This window comes from Vipera ursinii, assembly GCF_947247035.1.
Source record: "Vipera ursinii genome assembly, chromosome: 3".
NCBI classification, from domain to species: Eukaryota; Metazoa; Chordata; class Lepidosauria; order Squamata; family Viperidae; genus Vipera; species Vipera ursinii.
In genome coordinates, this window is record NC_139516.1 from 32,337,171 (window position 1) to 32,358,862 (window position 21,692).

Genomic DNA, 21,692 nt, shown 5'->3' on the forward strand with positions numbered 1-21,692 from the left:
ACACAGAAATAAAATTCTATGTGTATCGCTATTCACATATTTATTACTTGCTTATACATAACAAAACATAACTCTGGGAAGCATACAATTAAAAAAAACACTATAATTTTTGAACTCTGGGTTTTTTTCCTTCCATATTTTCAGATCATTGAAAATTTGGCTACTCTTATATTGGTTTTGAGATGAAAAGGCATCTGCCCAATGCTTATACAGCCATTTTGTCTCATCAAGAATGGCTGATTCCTGCTTACTCACTAACATCATTTGCATGATATCAGCAGAGGGAAAGGAGAAAAGTAGGGGCATATGTGGTGCAGTCAGAATCTATAATGTCTTAATGTAGCTATGCAAAACAATTTCTAAAATGACAGGAAAAGATTGCAAAACTTCCCCAAATTGTGCCGTCTATTCAGAAATACCCACTCTTAAATTTCAAAGTGGTATATATTTTTAGTAATGGAGTAAAAAAGATACTATATCTAGACAGAAACCCTTCTTTTTTCTGCTTAATTCATAGGCTCTAAGATTTGATCTGGTTTTTAACAACATCAATATGAATCTAGGAAAATCAGTTGCTCATTACCACAGATCTAACCTCTATATGTTTAAATAATCACCTTGGTCTCTTCTTCTAGCTGCCTTTTGAGTTCCTCAATGGTTTGGGTAAAGGAAGTTTTGCCCCGACTCAGCTGGTTTATAAGAGATTCTTTCTCTTCAAGAAGCCGACTAAGTTCACCTGATTTTGTAAAAAAATATATACATATCACGGTCAAATTTGTTCATCATAGTACTCATAGTTTTCAATTGCTTTGGTATCAAAAATAGACAGCAAATTTCAGGATTGGTCCTGACTTCCAATGGATATTCTGTGAGTTCAACAGAAAAACTGAAAGCTGTATCTTTTCAAGAAAATGAAGCTAGTTGATAGGGCTTTGATAACAGCATATCAACATGGTTCTTGGTTACTCTGTCATATTTGCTGTTATCATCCTGGGCTTTATGAATGTGCTGACAGATCAGTTAATAATAACTCTTCATCTTTTTCTTAACTAATCGTTAAGAAACATTAATGAAACAATTACAACAAATGTGGATAATTTATATGCCCTCCTAGAGGTTAATGAAATACAATAGTTTTCATTATTAATCATGCTGGCCAAGATGGCTTGCAGTTGTATTTTATACCCTTAATGAAGACAAAAGAATAACTTTCTCCCCTAAAAACCTCCACCAGTGAGCCATTATAAGGCTGAGAAACCACACATTAAGTTCAAATTCAATACACAGAGATTTCTCCACAACTTCTGCTAATCACAGATTCAAGAGAGAACAACATTCCTATACCTCGGGTAATTTCAAAAGGTAATATTTCAATGACAGATCACAGTGGCTGAAATTTCCTCTTCTACCTACTTTTGGAATTGCACAAATTCCCTTTTTTGTTTGTTGTTTGTTTGTTTGTTTGTTTTTCATTTGTTCCAAACCACATTTCCTCAGTGTTCTGCAGCAGCTTTAGTTCTTCATATGCCATAAGATATATCCAGTATTAATATCAATGATCAATGCTATATTACTAGATTGATCCCACCTTGGGGACACCCATTACAGGTACTATTCAAGAGTAAAAACTGCTACACCAGATTTGAGAGCTTAGTCTTTTCCCAGGATCTAGAAAGTGTTTGCATAACGTACCACTTTCAGTCTGCAGTCTCCCACGTTGGGTGCTCACTTCAGCCAGCTGACGCTGGAGCTCATCCACCTTTGACTTGGCTTCACTTAGCTGATCTTCATATGTCCGGCAGAGTTTCTCAGCATTTGCCTGAAACAGGAAGAAAAGAGCTGATAGGTTCTGGAATTGTTTAAGAATTAAATAAAAAAAGAACAGGTCCGGTGTAGGTTAAGAATTCTACTCCATGGTTCAGCTCTGGTGTTATATAGTGGCAAGTTTGTTAGCTTCCCAATTGAATGTACAGCTGGGAAGCATGAGGCATCCTAAGAAGAGTTATCTGCTGCTTTTTTCCATCAGTCATTCAGAATCCCGATCAGTAAAAGAAACTACTGGAATGCACTGAAGATAAGACATTCAGAAAGTGGAAGAAGAGTTGTTGAAATACAGTATCTGATTTCTGCATTAGATAAATCTGATTTGTATTTCCAAACTGAAGGAAGACTGTCATCTTTTTTATCGTAACAATTCTTTGTTAGGAAAACTTAGGTTTTGCAATTTCCATAATTAATGTCAACTGATTTTCCAAAAAACAGATTTATTTCTAGCTTTGTATCATTCATTCTGCTTATGTTAGTCCTAAGGTTGGCTAAAATTATGCTGAGCAAAAATTTGTTTTCAGTCTGTATTCTGAGATTATTTAACTATTGTGACACTTTTTAACCAGGTCTCTTGGGTTTTTTTCAGCCATTAAGTCTAGAATCTTGATAAGATAAATGTTCTCAATACTTTCTCTTTTGAACCAAATATATGCTTTTTAACATTTCAAAAGTACCTATATGTTCTTAGAATTATATATGTCTTCACATGAAGCCAGCTCCAAAGAGACTGTGCCAACCATCATGGTTGGCTGGAGAATTTGGGGAGTTGAAATCCACACATTTTAAAGTTGCCAAGTTTGAGAAAGACTAGTCTAAGCAGAAAAGCAAGAACTAGCATAATGCAAAGTGTTGACACAAAGTCCAAAGTAGCAACTGTAGGAGGAATAAACCCTCCATCATACTGATAGCTCTTATATGAGACATTCACCCCACAATAACTCTCCCCTGCTATCCATTAATACACAAACAATAAGTTAATAGAATTCCACATGACTCAACCATTCACCTTGTTCTTTGTGAGGTAGTCAATGTTGGAAGCTAGATCATCCACCTCCATCTTTAATTCACTCTTCTCCTTTTCTAGCTTTTGCTTGACACGCTGCAAGTTGTCAATCTGCTCCCCCAGTTCAGCCACTGAGTCAGCATGCTTCTTGCGCAGGGTGGCAGCAGTTGACTCATTCTGCAAGGTGGCTTCTTCCAGGTCCCTGCGTAATTTCAAGAATTCTGCTTCACGTTTCTTGTTCAGCTCTATTTGACAGGCTGTGGCACCTCCTGCCTCTTCAAGCCTCTCACTCAGCTCTTCCAGCTCGTGAGCTACTTCTGCTCTTTGCTTTTCCACTTTGGCTCTGGCAGCTCGCTCTGCCTCAAGCTCCTCTTCCAGCTCCTCAATTCGGGCCTGTAAAAAGAAAACAAATGACAGAAAAATCTTTCCTGTTTCTGCCAGAAGCCAACTTGTTTGTACCATTTCTACCTGGGTTTTCACCAACATATGGACCACATTAACCCTAGATGACCAATGGATTACTTAAGAATCCTCACTAACTACATGGAATGTTAACCCACTTTGCCACAAATAATATGCTGAAAGGGGAAAATACTTCAACCTTTCTTTCAATTGTATTAATATTTTGTTCCTCATCAGATTATTGGTATATAATCAGAAAAATGGATTTAACATAAAAGCATTAAATACGGACAGAGGAACATCCTCATAATTTATTTGATTTCTCTTGTGTATGAAGTAGGGTTGACATATTTTTTTTCCCTTTAGGACCAACAGTTGATTGAGGCAGATAAGCAGTCCTTTTCTCATGAATGAAGGCAAATATATGTGTCCCAAGATAATGTTGCATGATCCAATCTGGGCTGGTCACCGGGATCATAGATTTTGTCTTCCGAGCTTTAGTCCTAGTCCTTTTCTCATTGTTGTCATTTTTCTTTCGCAATATCAGCAAAAGAAAAAAAAACAATCTTCAGACTGCTTTTGAGGGACTAGGAATAGAAATTATGATGCTTAAGACAACCCTTGAAGTAACCCAACTAAGATGGTCCATCTACAGCCTACATTTAAACCTATATATATTTACCTGAAGTTCTTTAATTTTTTTCTGCAGCTGAATTCCAAGAAGCTGTTCATCTTCAATTCTTGAATTTAATTGGTTTATTTCAAAGTCTTTCCTACAGAAAAATAAATAAATGTAACTTGTGCATCTTATTATACTTATAATGTTTGATTCTTTAACTATTGTGACAATCTGTGAAGTCCTTTTTGCTCTCTTGCAAACAATCAAGCTCAGAGAGCAACAAGGACTCCACAGTTCATTTCTGAGCTACATATATTCTCTTTTAATGTGATAATCATTCACTTTAAGGTCTCGGGCAAAGAGGAAGATCATTTGCCTCTTGCTTCTATTTTTCTTGAAGGCAAAATTAGCATCCCAAATAGCTGCAATCTGCAACCCTTCATCTTACCTTTTCTCTATTCTTCTAACCTGTCCGAAAGAAACTTTTAATTGAAACTAGGAAAATCACTACAAGCAAGAGAGGTAAGTCAAAAATTTTGTTTTTCTGAAATCAATAGGGTATAACATTATCTGTTGGCTATTGTCTGAAACTGAACATTTCTCCTGCAAGCAAAATTTTCACAGTGCCTTTTGTTAACAAGATTTATTTAGCAACTGAATTATTACTTATACCAAACTAACTTATTTCTTGAAATATCTTAGGGTGGAGATGTACTCCATTCCTTCTTAATGATCTTCCTATGAAGTAGTGATGAAACAGGCATCTTTACAGCTATTTGTTTTCCAAATCATATGAATTTTATGGGCTTGTCAACAAACTCTAAAATATATTTATTTATTTATTTATTCGTTTTATATACCGCCCTTCTCCCGGAGGACTCAGGGCGGTGTACAGAGCAAAGTAAGTATACAATAAACCAACAATAAAACAAATAAAACCCCAGATCTACAAATAAAACCCCAAATCTATCAGGCCAGGCCGGCTTGCTGGAATAGATAGGTTTTTAAATCTCGCCGAAAGGTGCGAAGGTCGGGGGCCATCCGGATTTCGGCTGGTAAGCGGTTCCAGAGGATTGGTGCACCCACCAAGAATGCTCTCCCCCTGGGGGTCACCCGGCATTCTCTGACCGGTGGCACCCTGAGGAGGCCCTCTCTGTGGGAGCGCACAGGAGGGAGGGGTGTTGACGCTGGCAGTAGGTGCTCCCGTAGGTATTCCGGACCCATGCCATGTAGGGCTTTGTATGTCATCACTAGCACCTTGAATTTCACCCGGAAGGCAACTGGAAGCCAGTGCAGCTCACGAAGCAGAGGTGTAATATGGGAGTATCGGGGAGCCCCCAAAAGCGTCCGTGCAGCTGCACTCTGTACCAGCTGAAGCTTCCGAGTGATTCTCAAGGGCAGTCCCATGTAAAGAGCGTTGCAGTAGTCAAGACGAGAGGTCACAAGTGCATGGGTGACTGTACGTAAGGCATCCAGGTCCAGATAGGGTCGTAGCTGGCGCACCAGACGAACCTGAGTGAAAGCCCCCCTAGTCACAGCTCCTATGTGATCTTCTAAGGAGAGCTGTGAATCTAGGAGGACACCCAGGTTGCGAGCCCTATCTACGGGGGGCAGTAACTCGCCCCCAATATTAAGGGATGGAATACTCTGAATATCCTGACATGCTGGTATGTACAGCCATTCAGTCTTGTCCGGGTTGAGTTGAAGCCTGTTCCTCCCCATCCATTCCCGGACCGCTTCCCTATTGCATCTTTTTCTTTTCATATGCATTTAAAGAATGCCTCGTATACAAGAGCTATCTTCTCAAGATGGCTTTAGGCAATGCAGTATAACAATAATTCTGTGTAGTCTGTTAGTATTGCTTAAAAGTTCTAAGGTGGAATAAGAATGATTAAAATAGTAACAATAGATAGCAGTACTTGATTCATAATATCTTCTGCCATTAAAATATTATAAAGAAAGTATTAAAATAAACAGTAAAGTAAAAGTAAAGAGAATATTATAAAGAGAGCCAATTTGGTCTAGTGGTTAAGGCACCAGGCTAGAAAGCGGGAGTCTGTGAGTTCAAATCCTGTCTTAGCCATGAAAACCAAACGGTGACTTTGGGCTAGTCATTCACTCTCAGACCAACTTACTTCACAATACCATTGTGGGGAAAATAGGAAGAGGAAGGTGTGTCAGATATGTTTGCCACCATGAGTTAATTGTAAAAATAATAAAGGTGGGATACAAATAAATAAATAAAACTTAAATAGCAGAGTATGCATAATATGGTTTGGTTGTCTATAGAGCATTTTGAGAAACTGCATGCTTACTTTTTGAGTTTCTCCTCAAGCTGCTGCTTATCATTCTCCAGATCCATCACAGATTCTTGTGTTAGTTTTAAATCACCTTCTAGCTTGCGCTTTGCTCTTTCCAGGTCCATCCGTATCTTCTTTTCTTGCTCTAAAGCACTTTCCAGCTAGAAAACACAAAAACCATAAAATAGTAGGAAAAAATGGCACTGCAATATCCATGCCAATTTCAGTGATGTGGATACCAAAAAATAGGCGGTGCCAATTTTTTTGGTATCCACATAATTGAAATTGACATGGGTATAAAAAATGTTCCAGGATTTCCTAAAAAAAAGGATATGGGTTACATCCAGTTATATTATTACAGGTTGTCCACCCATGATATACTACATAATATTAAGACTAGACAGGAGTTCTTCCATTGTGACAGTCCATTGTCATGTGTTAACTCACATCATCTACTTGCTGTTCCAGCTTGACTTTGGCTTTGGTTAGAGTATTGACTTTGTCTTCCTCAGCTTGAAGGTCATCCAAAGCTTGCTGGTGGGCCTCCTGTAGTGCCTTTTTCTCCTTGGTTAACTTAGCAATGATTTCATCCAAAGCAGCCATTTCTTCAATCAGGTTTTTCACCTAGGATAATATGATCAGATATCTTAAGCCTTAGAGGGCTATATTCGTAACATGGCAGAATGAAAATTAGTAAAAATTTAAAGTTCACTTTCCTTTGCGAAAGTGTAAAGCTAACCATATTAGTTCCAGATTCCATTAGAACACAACAGAGGATGTGTGTAATTACGTCTCATCCTTCCCAATAATCTACACCAAAAGTGCATAATTTCTGTTATATGAGATTAAAGAAAACAGAACATTCTCTTGTTGCTGATAGGCTTCTGAATGCTATTAAGAACTGAAATAGCTTAATGCTTTTTAGGGATTTACCTGAGCTGTAGGTGAATCTCTATAGTTAAATGCAGTAAAGAGTTTCAACTGCTACAGATAAATATACATTTTGTATACACTACATGAGCAATCAAGACAGTTTATGTCCTTATTCTTATTTACTCCAGTTTTGCTCACCTTATCCCAAAGATGCTTTTTTCATGAGGCAACTGGACTTTCTATTTTTTCTTTGAAGACATTCTGCTTCTCATCCAAGAAGCTTCTTCATCTCTGACTGGATGGTGGGGAATGTCAGAACTAAGAAGCTTCTTGGATAAGAAGAGAAAGGTCTTCAAAGAAAAAAAAAAGAAAGTCCAATTGCATCGTGGAAAAAAGCATCTTTGGGCTAACAATGACCTGGATGACTGAGAATCTCCATAGACATTTTGCTCACCTTGTTTTCTGTGGCATGCTTCTCCTTCTCCACTTTGGCCAGGGTGATCTCTAGGTCATCAATGTCTTTCTTCAGTTCAGCACACTCATCCTCCAGTTTTCGTTTCTTAGCAGTCAGCTCAGCATTCATTTCCTCTTCATCTTCCAGACGCTCCATCAGTTCTTTCACTTTGGATTCCATCTGAATTTTGGTCTTAATCAAGAGATCACATCTCTCTTCCGCATCAGCCAAATTATCTTGCTCCTGTGAGGAATATCCAAAGGGGCACATTGCCACTCTAATAGTTGTTAGTTAAAGCTTAAAACTGTAGGAAAATGAATGTTAAAAGCTATGATTATTTTATAGATAGTTGTCATTTATGGACATTTAAAAGTGATTCTCACTTCATTTGAGTGCCTTCATCTTTTCCCTGGAAGAAAAATCTGGCCCATTCATTTGTGAAAATTTTATCACAGTGTTTGTAGACATATACTCCTCGTTTGACCTAGTATGGAGTGGTCTTATAGCTTTAGAACATCTATTAAGTATGTAAAGGAATGTCTGTCTGTAAATGTTTACAGTCATATTCAATCCCAGCTTCCACCTAGAACATGTATCAATGGCCAAGCTCATCTGGAATGCTTAACTACATAAGTTACTCACTGCTTGAAGCTGTAGCGACAAATCATTCTTTTCCTGGATTATGCTGACTTGTTTCTCTTCCAGTTCCTTCCGTTTAGCTTCTGACTTCTCCAGAGCTTCCTTCAATTTCTGGAATTCCTCTTTGAGGTTAGCCATTTCCTTCTCAGACTGAGCTGACTTGAGGAGAGGCTTGATCTTAAAGAAAAGTTTCATCCAAGACCAGTGTTTCACAGCATTAAAAGCACGGATGTTCCACTGGATGGTATAGAGGGCCTCTCTGGGAGGAATTAACAAAACATATTAAAAATGGAAATCTATAGGATCAGAGGCAGGTCATCTACACTTCTGTCTAAAATTATGATCAAACTGAAGATTCTGAGAGGAAAATAGAAAGAGAAGGTGAAAATACTGGGCTATAATTTATATGCAGATTTTTAAAAAATGTTTAATGTTTCTCCTTCTGAAAAGCAAAATATTGATAGGAGTGTTATTGAAATTAACAGATACGATAAAGAGAAAGGGACCTCCTTCACAAAGATGTCTCACTAATCAATAAAATTTATAATATCCCAATGGATATTAAGTATTCAGTTCTTGAAGACATTAATCGAGACAAAGGGTTCAAACAGCAACAAGTTTATTCTCAGTCAGAACATGCAGCTATTTATACGGTTGGCCTCTAGGTGGTGACCAATAGATTTAAAGCAGCAGTTTCCCTCCCCAAACCTACTTAACAGACTGGAGACAGCAAGTCTAGCTCAGCCAGCAACCGTTACATAACATACAAAAGTAGGTCAGCCATTAAGCAAGCAGTTACACATAAAGCAAGTGATTTAAGCATTAAGTATTACAGATAGCATTAAGCAAAAGTATGTGCATGGGTAATTTTGTTGTTATACCTTCTGGTGATGATTAACTTGTACTCAATTCGCATGAGGCGCCCACGCATCCTGGCCTGCAGGAGGGTGATAATCTTAGCCAGCCGTTCATCTCGCATCTCTTCCAGTAGACCCAGCAAACCAGCTTTGAAAAATACCTGAATTTAAGGAAGATTTATTATACTAAAGATATAATTGATTTCATGTTGATTTTGAATAATATATTTCAACAATTCTGAAGAATAATTCTCTTGTGCTGTTTGCATTTAATTTTTGACTAATTAATGAATCATAATTAGAAGACATTCTAGGCTTAATTCACCATAAGCTACTTTGAGATTCTAAAATAGTCTTATTCAGAAACAAAATATTTTTTGTTTCTAAATTTTATGTTATTATATTTTATTTCCTTATGAAATGTTTTGATTTATTTTTTGCTTATATATTTGCATTTCAGCTTTCTTCTTTATGGTAGATACTGAATATAAGGTATATGAAGCTAACAGTCAAGAAAGAAAACTATTATATAAAAGGAAGAATACGAAATTAAGCTTAGACATACACACTGTGTTCATCCTCAGCATTTTTCTGTCACAGTAAAATCAAGTTATTCAATTCATAAATGCTACTTGCACAGCAAATACCTTGGTATGTCCAAACTTATATTGTGTGTGGTCAATGTCCAAAGAAAGCAGCAGTTTTTCTGTGGCCTTCCTACTATCTACATATTTGTCATCGGGTATTGCAGCTGGGTTCAGGATACGATACCTAGAGGTAAAGGGGGTAAGATTAACAGTTGAAGAAATAGATGTTTAGAATCAAGAGTACTTCTTTGTGTAAGCTGCTTAGATTCTAAAACAATTTACTTGGTAAAAAAAGGTCTGGAAAACCCTGATTTTATTGGAGTGAAGAATTAAATAATACATTAAATAATGGATATTATTATACCTTATATATACAGTTGATGGCTATAGGTCATTAATCTTATAGGTTATTAATCTTAAATATGTGTTTTGGTTATTGTTAATGAAGCTGAATATGCCTGTTTAATATAATATAAACTTCTCCACATTTTTTAATATCCTTTTTAAAAGTACCAAGGGATGCCTGCAAGACTGTGCTCAAAGAAGTCAAGTTGGCAGTAAAGATGGTACAATCAAAGCTTCACATATTTTTATATGCAACACACATTAAAAAAAACAAGCAGTATTTCAATTGTAGTATCCCAGTTTTCATTCTCCAGAAACATACTACTCTCTGTACAATTATAGTAGAGTACATATTACTCCATGTGAAGGTGACAGGATGTTGCAAGTAACACAGTGGGCTAAATATGCTCCCATTCACTGGACACCTTCCAGAAACAGCTAAAAACCATCTCTTTGGAATGTTGTAATCCAGGCAAGTTGAACTGGATAGCCCCAATGCTTCTATTAAATCTTAAATGGAATAAACTTATTTTTAAAAAAATATTTAAAATATCCATATATTAAAAAAGCATTGACTATAAAAGCAAATAAAAAACAAGAAGCAAATATTTTTAAAAACTAAATAAAAATTTTAGTCTGAATGTATATGTGTGTGTGTAATTGTAATCTTAATGAGAGATGTGAAATTTTAAAGGTCCATATTTAATATTTCTTTCATAAATATATTTGTAACGAAGAAAAAATATATAAAAAATTACTTCAGTCTTATAATTACAATGGAGATCCTATGTTAAGTAAAACTCCTTAACTATATGAAAATGAAAACACATTAATTTCAAGCATTAATTTCTCAGCCAGTGCTATATCTGATATATGAGATTGTTCTGTTTCATCACTAGGAATTTTTAGGCTAACAATAAATGAATTCTTATTTTACATCATTATATATGCCTTCAGAAAATGAATAAAGTTGCACTAGAAATAATCACCAAATTATTTTTATAACTCTCAAAAACTAAAAAAACCAACTGGAGTAACTAAATAAGCATTACTGCCAGAAATAGCATTATATATACATTTTACTATACTCCATCTAGATTTAAAAGAGTTTAACTCCATTTAAGGAGTTTGATGATTTCCCAAAATATAAATGATTGAAGTTCTAATCTGACATTAAGTTCATTTAACTATAATTAGCCAAACCAAACCACAGTGCTCAGACAATTGGCCTATTCACTCTTACTTCTTTTCAGAGAATTCTGGGAAATGCAGTTTTGTTGTTAACAGACCCTATTTATTCTGGGGTCCTGGCAGTAAAACAAGAATAAAAGAGAAATAAATGTGTGATATCTATTTATTAAGTGTAGTTTCACGTCACTGGGATTGGCCCGTTCCATTCTTGCTAGCACAGGAGGCATGCTGCAGATCCCATTAGCCTGATTATTCTGGCTGGCAAGACCCAGGAGAAAAGCCTTCTCTGCTGTTGCTCCTGCCCTCTGGAACATCTTCCCCCCCCATATGAGGTTGGCCCCAACCCTCCTATCTTTTCATAAGGGCCTAAAGATATGGCTCTGCCAGTCAGCTTGGGATCCCAGTGGGAGAACAGCGCAATGGAGGTGATTGATTAAGTAATCCCACCTCCCCCCATTCCTCCCCCACTTTCCCCATGTGTCCTTGATTTTAATGTCTGGTTTTGACTGTTTGTGTTTTAACTGTATATGTAACTGCAAGCCGCCCAGAGTTATCCTATGATAAGATGTGTAGCCAATAAATTTTATAAATAAATAAATAGTATGATACTGTCAGAAATTCACGCTTTCTTCCAATGACTAGATTCTACAATTTTACCACCTGCTTATGTTCTTAACAGGAGAGAAATGCTAGTATCTTTACATAGGAAATAGGAGGACTGGTTACCGCTGCTTGAAGTCAGCATAGAGGATCCTATTTGGAAACCCTTTCCTACAGATGCGAATGCCCTCGAGGACACCGTTACACCGCAGCTGATGCAGCACCAGGAAAGGGTCCATGGCTCCTGCACAGGAAAAAAAGAGAAGGTGTATTCAGCAATAACAACCTCTTCCCCAAACTAAAGAACTTAAACCTAAATAAAGTCATAAAAATGGAGGGAAAATTAAGTTAAAAACTGTCAAATTAAACAGTCCTAGTTACCAAATGCACAGAAATGAAGAATATAAAAGGTGAGAAAAGAAATTAACACCTTTTCACCCTGATTGAAAGCACAGTTATCCAGATATAAGTTTCAAAATGTTTAAAATGCCAGCCTCACTCAATATTTTTAAAAAACTTATTGCAACTTTTTGTGTTACATACAACAAAAAGTCAGTGCTAAACAAATTATAGTGTCTTATATATGTGGACCTTCCCCCAAGCATTTCATCACATCTGTTTCATGTAATCTTTTTCAAATTCTGTACCTGGAGTCTTTGTTTCATTAGGAATAATGCAGCGGACAAAATGGGGCTGTGTAGCACGCAAATTGGTCATCAGTTTGTTCAGGTTTTCCTGTAAGGCAGACATATAAAGTTAAATAGCTTCATTTGCTCTCATTCCATTTGTAAGTCAAATTTTAACATGTATTACTCCTGCCATGAACATGCCATGAAGCAGGTAAATGAAGCCCTACTTCCCCCAATACAAAGCTGGTCCAATATTATAATCTTTACTGAACCCTTTCTCTGTGTGTTAAAAATAAGCCAAGTGTTTGGCCAGGGAAAAAAAGACAAAAAAGTTCTTCCTTCTGGATTTCACCTTTAAATAGAAGGGCATTTAAATGTTATTTTTGATTGTAACCTATACATTGTCTTAGAAGCTTCTATCTGGAAGGTGGAATAAAAATATCTCGCTCTCCCTTTTTTTTCTTCCTACTTTTGAAATTTCAGAGAGGAGCTCTCCAATAATTTCAGATGAATTTATCTTCAAGCAGATATAATCCCCATGTCAAATCAGGCAGGATGCATATAGGAAATGTCAAAGAGATGCTCACTCTAGCTCTGTCCCAATCATGTACAAAGAAAGAAGAGGAAACTTATTTTTAGAGTGGGGAGCGAGAGGGAGAGAAATTCATTCTTAGCCGAGGTTTACTTCTCAGTAGTCCTTTCCCTAAGATGCTTTTCTCTTCAACCAAGTTCTGATGCTGAAAATGAGTTGAGAGAAAAATACCTCATGCGGAAAAAAATATGAGGGAAGGTAAAGTGATTCATGCCCTTACCACACCTCACCTGAACTAATGCAATGTATCCTATATAAAGCTTCTTTGGAAGACTACTTTGGGAAGTTGGCCCAAAGTGTATTAACTCACTTGCTGGCAAATGAAATTCACTATAGCCATACTATTGTCCTGCCACAGGTCCTGTACCTGGTGTAATTCAAAAAAATATTTCTCTGTTGTGGCTCCCATGTTAAGGAATAGACAACCTGTAAGGCTGGCAATGGTCTTAATCAACATTAACCTGATGGTTTTAACAAAAAATGAGTTGTTCTGAGGAATGATTAGAGAATGATGAGTTGATCACATGTCCTTTGTATTATGGAATTATTACATTGTTTTTATTTTAATGTGTATATACTCTTTTGAAAGATCGAATCTGGGTTGGTAAACAGGACCAGGGGCTTATTCTTCAGAGCTTTTGGACTTGTGATGGAGCCCATCTTCAGGGAACTTGAATTTATTGTTTTTATTGTTAATATATAGTCTATGCGGATTTCAGTAATATAAAATAAAATAAAATATAAAATAATAAAAAGTAATAAAATAAATAATAAAATAAAATAAAATAATAAAATAATAAAATAAAATAAAATAATTATCTGAACCTGACTCCTACTGAGATAGAGCAAGAGCTATTTTACAGCAGTGTCCCCCAACCCTTTGGGCACCCGGGACGGTTCCGTGAAGAGAGGTTTTTCCAGTTTCTCATGCTGCCTGCATCCCACGGATGGGGCTTCACTTAGTTGTGCAGTCTGGTTGCTGACGTGCCATGGCCCGGTGCCAGTCCATGGACCATGGGTTGGGGACCCCTGTTCTACAAATTCTTAGAGATATTTCCTAATCCTATTTTCTGATATACTTTTAATTGGAGACATTATAAATGAGATCTGGGACATGGTGGAGGGGTGGAGGAAGCAGAGAACAAAATATTTGTGGCAATGCCGTCAAACAAATGCTGCAACCTATATACAGATAGTCCTCAATTTACAACAGTTTGCTTAGTGATCATTTTTAGTTACAATGACCCTGAAAAAAGTGACTTATGACTATTTTTCACAGTTATGACTGTTGCAGCATGCCCATGGTCATGTGATTTACATTTGGATGCTTGATAACTGACTCACATGTATGACCATTGCAGTGTCCTGGAGTCACGTGATCCCTTTTTGCAACCTTCTGACAAGCAAAGTCAATGGGAAAACCAATTTCACTTAACAACCGTGTTACGAATTTAACAACTGATTCACTTAACAAGTATGGCAAAAAAAAGTAATTAAAAGGGGCAAAACTCAATTAACAAATTTCTTACATAGCAACATAAATTTTTGGTTCAACTGTGGTCGTAAGTTGAGGACTACCTGTACTTGTGCTAGCTATTGGGAGTATGTAAAGTCAACATTTGCATGCTGATATCATCCTGCCTATTTTGTCATTTTGGCTTCATTGCAGTTTTCTGTGGATATAGATGGACACAAAGATAATTGGTAATTATGGGAAGAATTTGGCTTCTTTTTTATTTGTATTGTCCCCAAAATGAACATACACACAAAAGGGTATATATATCTAGCATGATTATTATGATCATGTCTGGATTATTACCAATGCTATCTACAGATGTCTGGGAAAATAGCTTACTTATCCCACTCACTTTATACATGCCAAAGGACGCATTGAAGTTTCGACCAGATGAAAATTTTATTATGCAACTCTCCTGCCAAGTTCACAGAACCACATAAATGTTCAGACAATTATCTCTTCCACAGCAAACTTATCCCTATTTGGCCATCTAAACTCAAATATGTGGCCAAGGATGTGCATCCAACAGCCTGGAAGTTATGCAGGCTTAGTGAGCTTTTGACACTTGGGGCATTTATGCAGGCTCATAATGGGATATGAGGTCTTTCAGATAGTTAGGTCTTAAGGTGTTTGTAAAATTAAAACCAATTTCTTAAAGTAATTAAGAACAACTACAGATTTTTCAGTATAGTACAAGGCATCATGTGATCCATGCACTTTGCAGTGTTATATTCTGCACCAACTGGTGTTTCCAGATACTTAGTCACATATACAGTAGGTCATATTGGATTAGTTAACATAATAGGTACAAAAATATGGGTAACTATTGCCAAATCCAAGTGCTCAGAAAAAGTTGCTGTTAATGCATTAGATGTAATTTTGTCAACTGTTTTCTTTTTTATTTGGTCACCACCTACAAATCCAGGGACAGCTAAAAATGACAAAGCATTCACATAATGTGGAGCTGAGAGTCAGATTGGTGTAGTGGTAAAGGCACAAGGCTAGAAACCAAGACACTGTGAGTTCTCCTGCCTTAGGCACAAAACTAGCTGAGTGGTCTTGGCTTAGTTACTTTCTCTCAGGAAAGAGGCAATGGCAAACCATTTTTGAAAAACCTTGCCAAAAAAACTGCAGGGACTTGTCCAGGCAGTTTCTGAGAATTGGACATGACTGAATGCAAGAAAAAAATGTGGACCTGCTCATTTCACCGCAAACCAGCTGAATCGCAGTCTCTGAGTCCAGTTTCCTACTTAAATTTATCTCATTCTCTCTTATCCAGCTCTTTACTGAATATAGACAACATTCAAGAATATCAGTTGTTTCCTTGGAGTTGGATAGTAAAGAATAGTAATGTGTTATCAGCATGACTCTATTGTTTTAGTATTTATGCTTTAAACCCCATGATCTCAAGAACTTTCTCTTCTAAGTTCTGAAAGCTTGGCTCCCAGTCAAATGGACTTCACAGAGATGAATGCAATTCATTGGTTCAATGAGAATTAGGTCTAGCTAATTCTCTCCCAAGGCAAAAAAAAATCAGGAGGGGAGGCAGTTGCTGCAAGCACTGAAAAATCCACATTTGTTTCCTTCTTCCCAAAGGTTTTCCTTCCTGCAGTCAATAGTGAGGAGAGAAATAGCACAGACTTAAAGTGATGTTTATGTAATAAATTATCTAAACATCACTGCAAGTCTTAACTGCCTCTCCCTCAGCAACGGAGAAGCAGCCGGGAACCATGTAGAACAAAACACCACCGGAGCAGAAATAAGCATTTCCCTGTCATAGAGGGAATTAGTTTTCTTTCAAGTATTCTTCCAATTCAGTTTGAATGTGAAATGAAGATGTTCACCAAGAATTGATACTATAGGGATAATCACTGATACGAATTCCCTCATATCCTTTTTGCCAAGAAAGGACAATACTGGACCATTTGGGGAGAAGAACCAAGCTTTAAGGTGTCTGCCTGGGATTCAAATTTATAATTGGTGATTTTTAGAAAGTTGCCTGGAAGAACTATCAACATACCTATTAACTGAATCAAGTACAATTCTGTAGAGTTAACTAGTGATTTTTGTTCCAATGTATCAAATGCTTACCTTGTGCATTGAAGACACAGTTTGAAATGAAGCTGCCTTCTTACGCTTCTCTTTGACACCTGATTTGGGGGGCTCATCTATCAAATAAAATTTCAATATATTACTTTAGTGGAATTAATTTAGTTTGGGTGCTCATTTAGTTTTTAACAACTGGGAGACTAACTCTAGTGCCTGAGTTTCTAAACAATTAATATTTTAAGTCTACCTACTACATTGAGCCTAGCTGCTTTCTTGATGAGAGAATGCCAAGAATAAATACTGTCTTCAGATCTGCTAGGTATATTAGAATACAAATAAAATGAAGACCCAAACGAATAAAGCAATTTATATAATTATATAATGAAACATTTAAAATGATCTGTAGGATAGTCTATAACATTAGCATGAGCAACCCTAAATATGTCCATATGTCTCTTGGCAATTCTGGTGAATAAAGGAACAGCTTTCCTCAAATATTTGCTTCTAAAACTTACTCTCAAACTCTTGATTCAGTGTTTCTCTTGAACCCAAAATATAACATCCACAAATGATATGATCTCAGAACACACTTAAGATGTACATTGCTTAAAATGAGATGTGGAATGCTTATTCCTCTTGTGATAATAAGAAAAAGAAAAGGGCAGATGGACTACAGGTTTTAAGGCTAGACAAAAATTCAGCAGGGCTTGATTGAACCATTTCAATCTGAACCATTTAAGTTGTGCACAATTCTCTTCTCTGCTTATAGTTCCAACGTCTAGTTACATTCTTTTCAAGAGAGATTACCAACTATATCTTATTGGTTTACAATTATTTATGATATTGCCTTTGAAATATTTGAAGATAAAAGTTATTTTATCATGTCTTTTCCACCCTAATCTGAGCAATGAGTATATACCTTATCTTTCTTGATCACTTCAGTTGGCCAAATTCCATATCACACCAATCAAAGATTTTGAATACTATCTAAGGGACCTCTACTGCTTATCTGCAACAGTGTTTTCAGTGATATGTGTGGTCATTTAGAAGCCTATCAAATCAAATTTTAGATATAATAGAGAAAATTGTGAGGAAAATATAGAGGAAAGAGATTGTTTCCTGGAAATTCCTGGCTGTTGGAAATTGAAAATTTGATCAAATAGATCTTTCATTAATGTAGCATAACTGTTCCTATGTACTCACATATACTATATTCAGTGCCATATAAAATAAGCAAGCATGGCAATACAACTCACCTGAAGAAGAGCTGACATAGTTTTCATATAAACTATTCAACAGCTTATTTTGAGATTTCTGGAAGACAGCTACCACTGTCTCATTCAAAGGATCCTTATTCTTATCTAGCCAGCCAACTATATTATAGGGCACCTGTTGATAAATGGTCAAAAATAACAGAATCAGAACAATGCAAACATTAGTTTTAAGTCTATAAGGTAGGAAGTTGGGAACTATTACATACCACTCCTGCATAATGCACCAACTCAAAGTGGGCCTCATATTTGCGCCTCTTATCTGGCCGGGGCTTCTGGAAGTTGGGTGATTTCCCAATGTGATTGTCATACAGCTTGGCCTTGAATGTCATATCAGAAGCCTTAGGAAACATACATTCTTCCTCCAGAATAGAGAGAATACCAAGTGGCTATAAAAAAGGGATATTCACCAACATTTTAGTAGCAATCTTAATTGGACTTATATTTATTTCATCCAATAAAATGGTGGACCGCTCACATTATAAATAATTACTAACTAGCACATTATTAATTATTATTAAAAATTAATTTTGCCTATTCTGAATTAGGGCTCATGTGAAGTTAGAGTTTACAGAAAAATGGATGGATTCATTATATTTTGTCAAGTAGAACTATTCTATTCATATGAAAACAGTTTCATTTGGCAGGATCAAAATAGTTCTGATATATATTTAAGGTGATTTGGATCATGAAAAATAACTTTCATAAGACTATTTTATCATACGGCAGGAAATTGTTGTTGGAATTATTCTTTTCATCTCAAAGTATCTGTATTTGCTTTCTTAAATTGGAATCCAGTTAAGAAATTTTTAAAAAAGATAGTGAGCAAGAGGAATGGCAGTAAAAGTGAATTATTTTGTCCTGTTTTAAAAAAGCTTAGTCAGATAAACTTACTATTGTTCATACATAAAAATTTTTGGAAGTAAGAGAATAGCAGAACAGATTTTAATTTGTAGTCATGTACTTCTTTCCATAGCTGATTTATTTTATAATACAACGTTCATAAAGCCCTAGCTATTGTATGTCTCAACTTTACCTTTTCAATCAGATCAATGCAAGCCTGTAAGTCCAAGCCAAAGTCAATAAAGACCCATTCAATTCCTTCTTTCTTGTATTCTTCTTGTTCCAAAACAAACATGTGATGATTGAAAAATTGTTGCAATTTCTCATTGGTGAAGTTGATGCATAACTGCTCAAAGCTGTTAAACTGCAGGCAAGAAATGAAGCAAAAGGAACTTGAGACTACCACCTACCTAAGATGTAATCATTATTAGCACCCTCAGAAAAGCCTCAAAGCATTTTGTCCTTTTGTATATAATATATAGTTTTCCAGTGAAACTGGTCTAATAGAACACCTTGGTCTACTGCAATGATTACTTTTGCCTATGGCTAGCAGCTGATGAGAGCTAAATAGCTTGAAATAGCTATACTAGTCTCCCTTTAACTCTTTGTCAGCAAATTTACTATATGTGTGTGTGTGTGTATACACACACACACACACACATATTCATATATTAAAAATTGCTTATACTTCACATAGCTTCTTGAACTGTGGCAGCCCTGACTTCTTTCCAATAACAACACAGTATTTCTTGGCTATTGAAAGATTATCCATTTTGTTATAAACCATTTTATGGTATCTCAGTCTCTTTGTTGAGATCTCCCAAGATTTTGGCATTCTTGAGTGAAATCTCCTGAAATCTAGTGATTCTTAAAAATATTTCCAAGATATTAGGTTTTATCTACATCACATTCTGATGTTATAGTACTATTGATCTTTATACCTGACTTTGAGTAGCTCTTTGTGAAAGTAATTAAATGAACTCTTGAACAGTAGTTTGCACGCCTATGGTCAGGACCTGTGTTGCATTTTCTTCATTGAAAGTTAATATAACTACATTTAAAGATTAAAATCAGTACTGCAGTAATTTTACCATGTTAAAAAGATAGTTATATACAGGGCTTTTTTTCTCATAGAATGCTCAGAACGGCGTTCCAGCACCTTTTTTTTTTTTAAGAAAACAAAAAGCTTCCTCTATTGGCTTTCCTAAGCCAATTGCAGGGCTAGGCAATTTTGGCTCTTTTTTATGACTCGTGGACTTCAACTCCCAGAAATCCTGAGCCAGCCATGCTGAGGGGAAAGGGAGAGGTTTCCAAGCTGAGCCATGCTGGCTCAGGAATTCTGGGAGTTGAAGTCCTTGAGTCATAAAAGAGCCTGCACTAGAGGAGCACATTAAAATTATTTACAGGGTTACTTCTTTAGGAACTAAACTTTTAGAATGTAAAACAGCTAATTCAAAAAAGCCAAGAGGAAAGAACCTCACATTTTTCACCTGCTTCTGTCTTTTGGAAGGTAAAATTAGATAACAAAATAATCTATTTCCTATGTTAACAAATTTGCAATGAAATCAATAAAGAAATGGAAAGAAATGAGAAACATTTTTCTCAATATAATATGTCTAATTTAGCTGATGCTAGAAAAAAAATAGTATCTTTTGTACATACTCTTAAAAACTATTTTGAATCTAACCATCTATTACAACTAAACCACTTCAAATTAAACAATTCTTAAGAATGAAATATTCTTAATTTGGACTTTACTTTTACTGTTTGGACTGTTGTGTGTTTTGAAAAATAGATTATTTAGAATCTAGTTATGTTGCACTTCAGTCTTTAAATAATTAACCTAGTATATACATAACAATATATGTTTTCCATGGTGAGCTTAACATCAATAACAACATTTATTAAAAAGGCTAAAATAATTTCTGGTGGTATTATCTGTACATTAAAATTTTGTTTAGTCACAACCTTTCACTTTTCACATTCTGGACAAGCAGTGGTCATGTATTCTAGCAAAAGATGTTACATATGTGCCTAAGCGTAGTCAGTAGCATATGCCTTTTTAAAAATATCAAACATGCAAAGAAACAAAAATAAGTCCAAAATATCTGTATTACATCCACAAATGCCAACTTTGCAACCAATATTTCTCATCCATAACTATGGCACCCTAAGGATACCTGCATACATGCAAATGCTTCTCTGGGGTCAGTAACACAGCAGGGATTGCTTTTTCCTTCCAGTAACATATACCTAAAACTAGTTTATTGCATTTGGCAAACGTACTAAAAAAATCTCATTGTCAACCAATATAGTTCATTTAATTTGAAATAAGTGAAAAATTGATTTAAATTATTTTATTAAAACAAATTAATGGCAATTCTTTTATAAGACGTTGCCTCAAATAAATAAATAAATAATAATAATAATAATAATAATAATAATAATAATAATAATAATAATAATAATAATAATAATAATAATAATAATTTGGAAGGGACCTTGGAGGTCATCTAGTCCAACCCCCTGCTAAGGCAGGAAACCCTATACCATTTCAGACAAATGGCTGTCCAGTCTCTTCTTAAAAACCTCCAGTGTTGGAGCATTCACCACTTCTGGAGGCAGGTTGTTCCACTGGTTAATTGTTCTAACTGTCAGGAAATTTCTCCTTAGTTCTAGGTTGCTTCTCTCCTTGACTAGTTTCCATCCATTGCTTCTTGTCCTGCTCTCAGGTGCTCTGGAGAATAGCTTGACTCCCTCTTCTTTGTGGCAGCCCCTGAGATATTGGAACACTGCTATCATGTCACCCCTCACCCTTCTCTTCATTAAACTACACATACCCAATTCCAGCAACCATTCCCTATATGTTTTAGCCTCCAGTCCCCCAACCATCTTGGTTGCTCTTCTCTGTACTCTTTCTAGAGTCTCGACATCTTTTTTACATCGTGGTGACCAAAACTGGATGCAGTATTCCAGGTGTGGCCTTACCAAGGCATTGTAAAGTGGTATTAGTACTTCACGTGATCTTGATTCTATCCCTCTGTTAATGCAGCCTAGCACTGTGTTGGCTTTTTTGGCAGCTGCAGCACACTACT

General features: G+C 36.1%; 1 protein-coding gene across 1 annotated transcript in view; it reads right to left on the reverse strand.

Annotated features, from left to right (window-relative positions):
* The window catches only part of MYH7B (myosin heavy chain 7B), a 77,008-nt gene that overhangs the window by 8,982 nt on the left and 46,334 nt on the right, over positions 1-21,692 (reverse strand). Inside the window, exons 15-30 of the mRNA XM_083358256.1 lie at positions 18,791-18,961; positions 17,964-18,143; positions 17,740-17,872; positions 16,526-16,602; positions 12,345-12,432; positions 11,824-11,941; positions 9,622-9,745; positions 8,999-9,135; positions 8,121-8,376; positions 7,479-7,721; positions 6,599-6,775; positions 6,167-6,312; positions 3,915-4,005; positions 2,834-3,223; positions 1,693-1,819; positions 618-736 (exon numbers count right to left, since the gene is read on the reverse strand). Coding sequence (XP_083214382.1) covers positions 618-736; positions 1,693-1,819; positions 2,834-3,223; positions 3,915-4,005; positions 6,167-6,312; positions 6,599-6,775; positions 7,479-7,721; positions 8,121-8,376; positions 8,999-9,135; positions 9,622-9,745; positions 11,824-11,941; positions 12,345-12,432; positions 16,526-16,602; positions 17,740-17,872; positions 17,964-18,143; positions 18,791-18,961 — 2,577 coding nt within the window. The remainder of the gene's footprint in view (positions 1-617; positions 737-1,692; positions 1,820-2,833; positions 3,224-3,914; positions 4,006-6,166; positions 6,313-6,598; positions 6,776-7,478; positions 7,722-8,120; positions 8,377-8,998; positions 9,136-9,621; positions 9,746-11,823; positions 11,942-12,344; positions 12,433-16,525; positions 16,603-17,739; positions 17,873-17,963; positions 18,144-18,790; positions 18,962-21,692) is intronic.